The 12,255-nt window shown below is 43.1% G+C and overlaps 1 protein-coding gene across 4 annotated transcripts in view; it reads left to right on the forward strand.

Moving 5' to 3' along the window:
* NPNT (nephronectin) overlaps nucleotides 1-12,255 on the forward strand; it is an 89,674-nt gene that overhangs the window by 50,072 nt on the left and 27,347 nt on the right. For 2 of the 4 annotated variants that reach the window (XM_038755255.1, XM_038755256.1), the window contains one exon: nucleotides 6,340-6,432. The exons of the other annotated variants lie outside the window; for them this stretch is intronic. In XM_038755255.1, the coding sequence (XP_038611183.1) occupies nucleotides 6,340-6,432 (93 nt within the window). The remainder of the gene's footprint in view (nucleotides 1-6,339; nucleotides 6,433-12,255) is intronic. 4 annotated transcript variants of the gene reach the window in all.

Consider the following 12,255-nt stretch of genomic DNA (forward strand, 5'->3'; position numbering starts at 1 on the left):
GTGTTTGTTAAGTGCTTACTAAATGTCAAGCACTGTTCTAAGTGCTGGATTAGATACAGTTGAATCAGATTGGACACAGCCCCTGTCCCACATGGGGCTCACACTCTTAATCCCCATTTTCCCAATGAGGTAACTGAGGCACAGAGAAAAGTGACTTGCTCAAGGTTCTTCTGACTCTCACGCTGGTGCTCTCTCCACTAAGCCATACTTCCCTTGAAAGTGTTTTCAAATTTGCTTGGAAGTCAACCCTGAACATTTAAAAAAGGTACTTTCAAATTGCCCAGGGGCTTTGTATTGCCAAAGCACACTTCTTCCTGTCTATATTCATAGAAATAAATGTGTAAAAGGCTTTGTGACTAAGCGATTCTTGTTTTACTTCATATGCTATTAGAAGGGCTAGTTCTAATCACTGCCGCTTGTCTGCTGTGTGGACCTGGGCAAGTCACTTAATTTCTTTGTGCCTCAGTTACCTCATCTGTCAAATGGGGATGAAGACTGTGAGCCCCATGTGGGACAGGGACTTTGTCCAACCTGATTTGTTTGTATCCACCCCAGCACTTTAGTACAATGCCTGTCACATAGTAAGAGCTTATCATATACCACAGTTAATTAATTAATCACTGCACCTTTTGGGCTGGGAGAGGAAAAGTTCACATACCTCAACCGCTTAATGCTAGTGTAGAGTGCTGGGGTCAATTACTTGTTGAAGTGGTGAATGTCTTTACTCTTAGGGCTGGCCCCCAGTTTTTTTCAGTAGTATTCAAGTGCTTACTATGTGCCGGGCACTGTACTAAGCGCTGGTTGGACACAGTCCCTGTCCCACATGGGGCTCACATTCTTCATCCCCATTTTACAGATAAGGTAGCGGAGGCACAGAGAAGTGACTTGCCCAAGGTCACACAGCAGACAACTGCAGAGCAGAATTAAATCCCAGGTCCATGCTCTTTCCACTAGGCTACGATACTTCTCTGGTAACAAGAGGTGCTAGACTTGAAAAAGTGCCTCCCGTGCAACCCAAAACTCACTTTTCTCTCTCTCCTTACAAATCATCTTTGCTTCTTGCTTTCTAACCTAATTGTTGGGGACTATGGCTAGAGAAGCTAAGGGAAATCTGAACGGCAGGGCAGAAAATGTGCTATTTCCTCTGTGCTCTATCAAGCCCCTGTTGATCTCTGTGGGCTGCCCTGCCTTAAAGATGCATATGCAGGGGACCTAAAGCATCCCATCCTTGCCTTCATCATAGACCCCTCCCCTTCAGAGTCCCCCAAATCCAGGGTCACCCTAATCCCTGTCACCTTTCCCTGTTTTTTTCTTGGAAAGTTGTAAGCTCCTTGAGGGCAAGGGTCAGGTGTTCTGACTCTGGTATATTCTCCAAAGTACTCAGTAGACAGTCTTGTCTTGTCTTATGCCTTGGAGTCGTTTCCAACCCATAGCGACACCACGGACACATCTCTCCCGGAACGCCCTGGGGTGCTCTCCATCTGCGATCATTCTGGTAATGGATCCATAGAGTTTTCCAGGCCCTCACTTAACCTGATTAGTGGGTCGACTGAAACCCAAGCTGTAACACAGGAATAGTTCTTGCCTCTTCCATTGTTCAGACAAACATCTTGGCTTTTTCCCAATGCCTCTCCCTTTGCCCTCATTTGCAATGCAGGTATGCTGTCTTGAAAAATCTCCCTACATCTCCACATAAGCAAAATGTATTCTCAGTGGAGTTAGAAAATAGGGGGCAATAACACATTGATTTCAGAGTTTTAGAAAAAATTGCAGAGCCTGGGAAAGAACTTTGCCCACCAGTTTGGGTAGCATAAAGGAGGCGTATATCAGCGGTGCATTTAAGGAACAATTAGCAGAGAATCTGGCAGGATCGACCACAGGAGTAAATTGTTTGGACTGCAGAAGGATCCAGCGTACTCCATGTTTGGCCGTTCTTCCCAATAGCTTAATTTAACCATCCTGTTCCAGGCCCATAGCTGACATGCTTGCCCAAGTTCTGGGATGCTTTGATTCCTCCTCCCTGAATTCCTCCTGTCATTTCAGTTGAGCAATTTTTTCCCCACTTGGTCTCCAATAAATGCTTCTGTGGAATGGTGTTTGGAATATGAAATGATGTCATTCCAGATGGCTCCATTTCAAGGAGTAAAGGCGGGAGCCCAATGACTACATAGATATTACAAGCTTGAAGTTCTTGTGGATGAAAGAAGACGCATAAATGTAAATCATTATCTTTATTATTGTGATAGAGTTTTATGTTCCCTCTGCCCAATTCTTTCCTACCGAGAAAAGAATCAGCACCTGGCATCTCAAGATCAGACAGTGAACTTTGGCTGACTGGTTTTGTCTTAGACATTTCTTCTTCTGGATTGCTTTGGTAGTTCAAGAATGTGACTACATTTCATTGGTGCCTTAGGTGTCTGTAGCAGGGGAGTAACCTGTATTGAAAGATAAACTACAGTAATTGCATTACTGCAATAAACTACAATTAATTAATTGTAGCAAGGATATCTTATTGCACTTTTTTTCTCCTCTGCTTTTTAACATTTAGGTAAGTTTAGGAGAGTTATTTATTTAAAGTTTCTGTTCAGCATGTTATATTAACTTGCATAATTTCCCCTACTTCTTCATTTCCTGTCTCTCCTCCCCACCCCATAATTTTGGAGGAGGAAATAAAAAGGGTTTTTTCGTGGTAAGCAGTGTTGGCAACGCACATCGGAGTAGAAAGAAAATTAGGGTCTGCACTCCCAGATACAGACTCAAGCCATGGAAGTTTCCCTTCTGAAAAGTGAACTGGGCTAGAAAGAGAAGGGAGGAGGAGAAATCGTAATTCAAAAACTTGGGGTAAATATTAAAGTAAATATAATAATAATAAAAATGATGGTATTTGTGAAAGTGCTTACTATGTGCCAAGCACTGTACTAAGCGCTGGAGTGGATACAAGCAAATAGGGTTGGACACAGTCCCTGTCCCTCATGGGGCTCACAGTCTGAATCCCCAGTTTGCAGATGAGGTAACTGAGGCACAGAGAAGTGACATGACTTGCCCAAGGCCACACAGCAGACAAGGGGCAGAGCCGGGATTAGAACCCATGACCTTCTAACTCTCAGGCCCATGCTCTAGCCACTACGCCATGCTGCTTCTCATTATATATGATAAATACAAATACATAAAAATATATAAAATATGATATTTTAAGATATCCTAAATGTAAGGCGACCTTTCGAGATTTAAGGAAGCAAAAAGAAAGGTATTTTCAAATACTTTACATTGCCTATGATATTTTTTTCAACACAAAACATTTTAGAAATTGTGAGTGAATTCAGAACACCAAATAACCCGGAAATGGAAACCCTTGCTACCCAATGCTCAAATACTAAGTTCTCAGACTTAGTTTGTTAATAAGAAATAGGTCTAAAGAGATGTCATTGTTGGCTATCAAGGATCCGTGCCAGCGTTTTATTTGACATGAAGGAGTGAACGGGCGGTGGTGTTGTAAGGATAGGAAGAGGCAAGGTGGAGTCTGAGAGCTAACAGGTCAGAGAGATCTGATTTGGGGTCTTTTAAGCCCCTGCTCAGAAACACTTAACCCCTCTCTCTCTCAGGAGTTTTCCTCAGGAGTTCTCAGGTCTTGTCCCTGGGATGAGCAAGGCTGGTTAGAGCCCCTGCAAGTAAGCCAAGATTATCTCTCAACTCAGGGGTGTCAGCATTTGATTTGGGGCCTGGGATGAAGTTGGGGTGGGGCGTTCAGAGGACAGGGGTTGGAGGGGTGAGGGAGAAAATTAGGGAGCAAGGAAAAAATGAGGGGGAGGGAGAAAAGGCAGAGGAATAAAAGGAAGAGAGGTGGAAGGGAGAGGAAGTTGAGAAGGCATCTGAGACTCTTATTGCTCATATTATCCCCCCCAAAGGCCTAGTTCAGTGCTCTGTGCACAGTAGATACTCAGTGAGAGGACTTCCCAGTTGCATGGCGACTGTGTCCCCCTCTTTCAGTACCCCCAAAGCCGCTGGCCAGGCTGTGGAGCTGAGCCTGCTGAACTGGAGCCACGAGGGTTCAGTTTCGAAGGTGGCTCCAACTGGGCTGGTCTGCCCCAGCCCCATGGATGCTGTTTATTGATGGCAGGCAGTGACACCAGGAAGGAATGTGAAGAACAGAGCCTGGTGATCTGTGGGAGCTTGTTTTCACCGGGGCCGGGGTGAGAGGAGCCCTTGAGGACGGATGGAACCGTCAGGTCCTGGGACCGGGCTGGGCTGGGCCGGGGGCAGCTGCCATCTTGACTCCTGTCCGTCCCCTTCACTCCACAGAAACCGCTCTCTCAAAGGTCACCAATGATCTCCTTTTTGCCAAATCCAACAGCTTCTCCTTCATTCTACTCCTCCTCGACCTCTCAGCTGCCTTTGACACTGCCTCTGACCCCCTTCTCCTGGAAACATTATCCAACCTCGGCTTCACCGACACTGTCCTCTCATGGTTCTCCTTCTATCTCTCTGGCCACTCATCTCAGTCTCTCTCACGGGTCTCACATTAATCCAGTTACTTATTCTATATCACCTTAATTACTGTATCAGCCTTCTTGCTGACCTCCCTGCCTCCTATCTCTCCCTACTCCAGTCCATACTTAACTCTGCTGCCTGGATCATTTTTCTATAAAAACGTTCAGGACATGTTTCCCCACTCCTCAAGGAACTCCAATGATTGCCCATCCACCTCCGCATCAAACAAAAATTCCTCACGATTGGCTTTAAAGCACTCAATCACTTTGCTCCCTCCTACCTCATCTCACTACTCTCCTACTACAATCCAGCCCGTGTACTTCACTCCTGAAACGCCAACGTTTTCACTGTACTTTGATCTCTTCTATGTCACTGTCGACCCCTGGCCCATTTCCTGCCTCTGGCCTGGAACATATTCCCGACTCAAATCCAACAGACAGTTAGTCTTCCCACTTTCCAAAGCTATTGAAGGCATATCTCCAAGAGGCCTTCACTGACTAAGCCCTCCTTTCCACTTCTATTCCCTTCTGCATCACCCTGACTTGCTTCTTTTCTTCACCCATCCCTCAGCCCCACAGCACTTATGTGCATATCCGTAATTTATTATATTAATGTTTGTCTCTCCTCAAGACTGTAAGCTCGTTGTGGGCAGGGAATGTGTCTGTTTATTGTTATAGTGTACTCTCCCAAACGCTTATTCCAGTGCTGTACACACAGTAAGCTCTCAGCAAATTATGATTGAATTAATGAATGAAAGGGGCAGATTGGCTATATTCCGCCCAAAACACTGTGTGTTGTGGGGAAGCTTATAGTATCAGTCCCACAGTGTTTCACCCACGAGGACGGTTGTCCCCATCTGCCCCATGGAGTCAGGGCTTACTATTATCTCAGTATTGTTTTATTGTTGTTTCATACTCTCCCAAGTGCTTAGTCTAGTGCTCCGCACACAGTAAGAACGCAATAAATATGATTGAATGAATAAACGAATCCTCAATTGAGGAGAACAGACTTGGGGGTTATGGCCTATACAGTCAGTTCTGAATTTGAGCATCCTGACTCTTAAGGTAGGAAAGGGCTAATTAAAGGATGCTTTAATGCTTTAATGCTTAAGCAACTGGGATTTTTTTCAGGCAGCCATGGCAGACTTTTCAGATAAATTATCTAAACCTATCCAACCTGGCAGGCGAAGATGGAGAAGAACAGCAACCCGTTTCTTAAATTTATCGAGGCGTGAAAATGCTTCATGGTTAAAAATATTCTAGCATAGAGAAAATCTGAGAGTGCAAACCAGGTTGCAATTGAAATTTTCATTTACTTGTGGATAAAAGTTACACTTCATACCGTCCTCTGCATTGCCACAACTCCAAGGGCACAGCTGGCTACTCTTTCTGCCCATAATAAAGTGCTCTATAAATTTGGGTGTCTGATTAAAGGGTTCTCCTCTTTGGAGAGGTGAGTTCTGTTTTGTTTTTCAAATTCTGCAGGGATGAAAGTATTATTAGACCTTTCACCAGTAGGCAATAGTTTATTGTAGAAGTACCATGCAAAATAGGGCTGATGGGGTTCAGAAAAAAAAGTAAACTGGCATTCTTCTAAAAAACAAAGGAAAGAACGAAGTATTCTCTTTTGCCTGGAGAGGTATGTCAAGAGGATCTCTCGAGACTAAAGGGGTAAGAGCAAGGCTGAAAATTCCTTGGTTCGTCCATCTTTGCAACTGCTCTGTGACTCTTACCCCCTTTTCATGTCATTGGCAAACTTTCCAATAGGAAGGATCTGCGGGGAGGTGATGAAAGTTTCTATGCAACGTTGTTGTTGTTTTTTAACCTTTATGATCTTCTTCCTGATGTGAAGAGGAACACCTTTCTCCAATCCCTCTTCACCAGTTCAGTGGCCAGCTTCCTTTCTACCCCCTGGATCGTCACGCCACGAGTTTCCCATCAAGGGGTGAGAAAGACCTTTATTCATCAGGTGGTCTCGCTTCTCCCACCCGCACGGCTTCTCCACGGCCCTCTAACCGCCTGCCTTTGTAACGAAGATGGCCTCATCACTGAGAAAGCGGACTGGCAGAATCATCAGCATGCAGAGCTCATTTGATGCCACCTTTCCGTGCTCCGACAAGGCTCCAGACTCAGCTCTCCTTTCCGCTCGTCGGCATCTTTGCTTTTCTCTTTACTTTTCCTTCAGGACTTGGCAGTGTTTTCCAAGTCCTATCTGAAGAAAGGACGAGTTTGCCATCTTTCTCAGGTTCCGGAGAAAGAGGCATACTACAGAAATGGACCGGGAATTAGAAAAGGGTTATGGTTGGGAAGGGTTTGAGGGTGATTCTGTAGCACCTGATTTTGTCAGATGCTTGGAAGGGAGCAATCAGTGGTATTTATCAAGTGTTTAGTACAGTGTTCTGCACACAGTAAGCGCTCAATAAATACGATTGAATGAATGAATTGAACGCTTACTTATGAACCGAACACTGTGTTAAGTGCTTGGGAGAGTACACTATTAACAGAGTTGATAGACACATTCCCTGCACATTTCCTTTTCCTTGAAGACCTCCCCCCCGACCCCAGCAGATTAAGCGATTTACAGATTTTGAACTGGGTTGGCAGTAGATCTTTAAATAGATATTGCCCTTATATAATGGCGCTGTGACTTCTGTCCTTGTAGCCACAGTTGTTGAGATGAGGAAAATGTACAAAAACTTTCCGATTTTGAGATACAGAAGTAGCGTGTACCTAACCATACTTGGCTTCCTGACAGTGACTACTATTGGAGCTCATTTAGAGCACGGTTAAAATTCTCTCCCTCCTTAAATGTGTTCCTAAGCCAAGTAGGAAGCTAGAAAAAGAGTGGGCTCTATGCCTTTGTTGAATTCCCTGTAGAGACTTATTAAAGATATGAGACACTGGCCAAGTCTGGTTAAAATTTGTAGAATGTACATTTCTTAACGGGGAATATGATCAGAACCTAAGAAAAGAGGAATTTGCTATTCATACCATGTGCTCCATTGTAGCATAACGGCTGAAAGATAGTTGGGCAAATTCCTTCCATCAGGGTTTATTTCCGCAAATTGCATCCTTTAACTCGGTTCTTGATCATACCGAAAGCCTCCGGCATAATGCTGTTGAATGTTTTCCCTTCTAGTATACTCAGGTTTTTTTCTTAGTAAACATCACTGTTGTTATTATTATTATTATTATTATTATTATTATTATTACAACAGTGGGATGATATTAGCAATAATTCCCTCTAGGCTGTAATCTTCTTGCATGGAACACATCTACCAACTCTGTTATATTGGACTCTCCTGGACACAGTACAGGGCTTGGCACACAATAAGTCCTCAGTAAATATGATCGATTGGTTAATAGTAGTGGTATTTGTTAAGTGCTTACTAAGTTCCCAGCACTGTACTAAGTGCTGAGAAAGAGACAAGATAATCAAGTCGGACACAATCTCTGTCCTACATGGGGTTCATAGACTAAATAGGCGAGAGAACAGGTAGTGAATACCTTTTTTCTAGCTGAGGAAACTGAGGCACTGAGAAATGAAGTGACTTGCCCAAGGTCACACAGCAGACGTATGGCAGATCCAGGGTTAGAACCCAGGTTGTCCGATTCCCTAGCCAGGATCTTTGTGCTAGGCTACACTGCAGATCCTTAAAGCGGTATCTGTTGCACCTGCTGAATTCACATCAGCTAGTTTCTTTGTCCACCACTGGTTGTTTTTTCCACAATGGTCTGCTCGTTCCTTTTCCTCCGCTTCCTTTTCTGAAATGTAGCCATCCGACTCTGCCGCCTGCGCTTAGTTCTGGGCTGGCTTCCTTCTTAAGCTCCTAAAACTACCTGCATCATTATACGTGCATCATTTTTGAGAGTTATCTGTGGTTGCGAGTGCTATTTTTGTATTGTTTTGGGGTAATTGCTCCATTTGGATTTGTAGTTTAGTGGTAAAATTCTCTACTTCAACGTTATTAATGAGCCATTCACTCAGCAGCGTGGTGGAAAGTCTTTAAGCACTTCTTACTGAAGGTACTTCTTGTAATTTAATTTCAACTACATGTGATGGAAGAAGCAAAGAGAATGAGGGTAATGTTTTAAAAACTGTGAATTAGAATCCTTTTCAGCTTTTGTCTCAGAGAAAATGTCAACATAATGATATTCTTTTCCTTTCCTGACAGACCCTCATTCAGTCCATATCTGTAAATCCTTTGGCTCAAAGCAGAATGAGAAGGAGAACAGCCTAGTGGATATAGCACGGCCTGGGAATCAGAAGGACCTGGGTTCTAATCCTGGCTCTGCCATTTGTCTGCTGTGTGACCTCGGGCAAGTCGCTTCAGTTCTCAGTGCCTCAGTTACCCTATCTGTAAAATGGAGATTAAGATTGTAAACCTTACCTGGGACAGGGACTCTGTCGAATCTGGTTGTCTTTTGTCTATCCCAGTGCTTAGTACAGTGCCTTGCATCAGAGTAAGCACTTAATAAGTACCATAAAAAAAGTTCAGAAGTGCTACGGTGTTTGTAATTCTGAAGATCTTGCCTTGACATGAATATAATAATGCCTCACAATTCTTTAGTCCAGCAGACACTGAGAGTGAATCAGCACTGTGGCCAATGCGGCTCATATTAACCTGAAGCTGAACTTATAAACAGATCTGTTTTAAACAACCCAAAGACTTTAAATAACCTCCATTTTTTCCTTGTACTGATTCAGTCTTTGGATTGCTTTAGACCCAAGGTCCCTTGTGAACGGGGAATGTGTCTAATAATAATAGTAATAATAATAATGGTATTTGTTAAGCACTTACTATGTGCCAAGCACCATTCTAAGTGCTGGGGTAGATACGAGGTAATCAGGTTGTCCCACGTGGGGCTCACAGTCTTCATCCCCATTTTACAGATGAGGAAACTGAGGCACAGAGAAGTTAAGTGACTTGCCCGAGGTCACACAGCTGATAAGTGGCGGAGCTAGGATTAGAACCCACAACCTCTGACTCCCAAGCCCGGGCTCTTTCCACTAAGCCATGCCACTTCTACCAATTCTGTGCTGTATTGTGTTCTCCTAAGGACGTAGTACGGTGCTCTGCACTATGTGCTCAATAAATACCATTGATTGCTTCAGTCATCTTAGAATGATTGAGTAAAGGCTGTTGTGTAGACAGTAGGCTGTTGCTTTCGCCATCCCACGTCTCCCCTTGATTTGCAGAAATAGCAGGAAGACCAATCCTCTTTGCAAAGGTTTAATTTGAAAAGAAACAAAAATCCCTCATGAAAAGAAGGAAAAACTGGAGGAAACACTGACCTGTGTGATTCACACACACTACTGTGTATTGGGGGCAAAAGGTCTCCTTCATTGATTCATTCATTCATTCATATATTGAGTGCTTACCATGTGCAGAGCACTGTACTAAATACTTGGGAGAGTACAGCATAGCAATAAACAGGCACATTTCCTGCCCACAACAAGCTTCCAGTCTAGAGAGGGAGACAGACATTAATATAAATAAATGAAAGATATGTACATAAGGGCTCTGCCCACTTCCAGTGCTTAGAACAGTGTCTGGGACATAGTAAATGCTTAACAAATGCCATAATTATTTTGTACGCCCTTTAGTGAGAGGTTTAGGAAAGATAATTTTTTTAAGTGTGAAGGCACCTGTTGTTTAACTCCCGCATGCGGACCTAATCTTCTGTTTGAAAGTCACCTAGTGAAGTAAATCAAATATATCTGGGTTGCTAATGGAAGATCCTTGCACCATGCTTATAGAATGAAGAACCTCAAATGAATCACAAGCAAGACAAAGTAGAAGAGGTACAGTTTCACTGGTTGTGTTTGAATTAGTTGGGCACTTGACCTTCATTTTCATTACCCCTCAAGTGAACCCCGTTGGAGTTTTTTAAAAAGATCGAAAGCAACAACTCTACTCTTCCTTTTAGAACAGATTTTGTGGCCAATCCAATTAATCTGTGGGTATGGTAGTTTTGTGGGATTATCTCCTTCAAGTTTTTAGCCCCTCGGGAATACAATTTCAACACTGTGGCATGCTGTCTGGAGTGCAAAGAATTTATGACAAAATTGTGGGCTTTTTCAGGATTCAGTCTCCGTCATTTAGAATACATAGAGGTGAATTTGGTGTTTAACTTGACATCACCTACTTTTTAGCAGTCTCTTCTACATTTTTTAATGGAATTTGTTAAATCTTAACTATGAGGCAGGCACTGTACTAAGCACTGGGGTGGTACAGTGCTTAGAACAGTGCTTGGCACATAGCACTTAACAAATACCGTAGTAATTATTGTTATTATTATTATACAAGCTAATCAGTTTGGACACAGTCCGTGTACCACGAGGGACTCACATTTTTAATCGCCTTTTTACAGATGAGATAACTGAGGCAATCGAGAAGTTACATGACTTATCCAAGGTCACACAACAGATAAGTGGCAGAGCCAGGATTAGAATCCAGATCCTGTGACTCCCAGGACTGTATTCTTTCCACAAGACCAAGCTGCCTGTCTTCTCCTACCCCTTCCCCCCACTCTCCCAGCACTATGGTTTAGAATTACTTTTTGTATTCAGTAACTAATGTAGTTCTTTTTTAAAAAAGATCCTTTTCTTATACTCATCTCTTAAACTCAAATGCACTGTGTAATGTTTTATCTTATATACTATTTAACGTATTTTTCCTAGTTGAAAACAGTTGTGAAATCCCCAGGTTATATTATTTCTGATCAGAATGGGTTCTAAGTTATCATGAAGAATAACAGAAACATTCAGTGCAGGTCAGGAAAGGGGGAAAATTTAGTCGGTTAGGTTCTTGAGGACGGGGAGTTGTGTCTACCAGTTCTGTTGTAATCTTCCAAGTGCTTATAAAGTTATCTGCATACAGTAATCGCTCGATAAATACTGTTGAATGATTGACTGATTGAAGTTTTCAGTCATTTAAATAGAAGGTAATTACTAGGTTGTGTATTTTGGCAGAGATATTATTATCATATTGTCTTACGCTGGCAAGTCGTCTCCGACCCATGGCGAAGCTAGGGACACATCTCTCCCAGAACGCCCCACCTCCATCTGCAATCGTTCTGGTAGTGGATCCAAAGAGTTTTCTTGGTAAAAATTCGGAAGAGGTTTACGACTGCTTCCTTCCATGAAGTAAACTTCAGTTTCCACCCTAGAGTCCCTCCCATGTCATTGCTGCCCAGCACAGGTGGGTTTTGACTTGTAGCAAATTGCCTTCTCCGCGCTAATCACTGCCCAAGGTAGGAATGGAATGGGTAGGTCTCTGCTTGACTCTCCCTCCCGTAATCGAGACTGATAGAGGACTGGAAACTCTCCAGGTGTGACCCTGAGAGGGGATTATTATCATTTAGACTCTAAAAACTTAAGAAAATTATCTCCTAAAATTCATCTTGTATCAATCTCTCCCCCCTCCTTTCACTTTTCTCACCACCAGATATAACGGGAGATTTTACTTCTAGATTGATTTTGGCTTGAGTCCCTTTGGCTTTGTGCAGGAGACAGGAAGAAGAGAGAAGCTCAAAACTGACTGTGGTATAGGAGGCTGTGAAATTGCTAGGTTTAAAATGTTTTCCCTTTTCACCCAAGTCCTACCCTAAGAAGGTTTATAAGTGAATAAGGCTTAACTTTCACAACCGTGGGGGCGAATGGGGTGAGGAAAGAAAAACAGATTTAGGGAAAAAAAAGATTGTTTTTGTTAAGTGCTTACTATGTGCCAGACACTGTTCTAAGCACTGGGGTAGATACAAGATA

The sequence above is a fragment of the Tachyglossus aculeatus genome, chromosome 12 (genome assembly GCF_015852505.1).
Source record: "Tachyglossus aculeatus isolate mTacAcu1 chromosome 12, mTacAcu1.pri, whole genome shotgun sequence".
In the NCBI taxonomy this organism is placed as follows: Eukaryota; Metazoa; Chordata; class Mammalia; order Monotremata; family Tachyglossidae; genus Tachyglossus; species Tachyglossus aculeatus.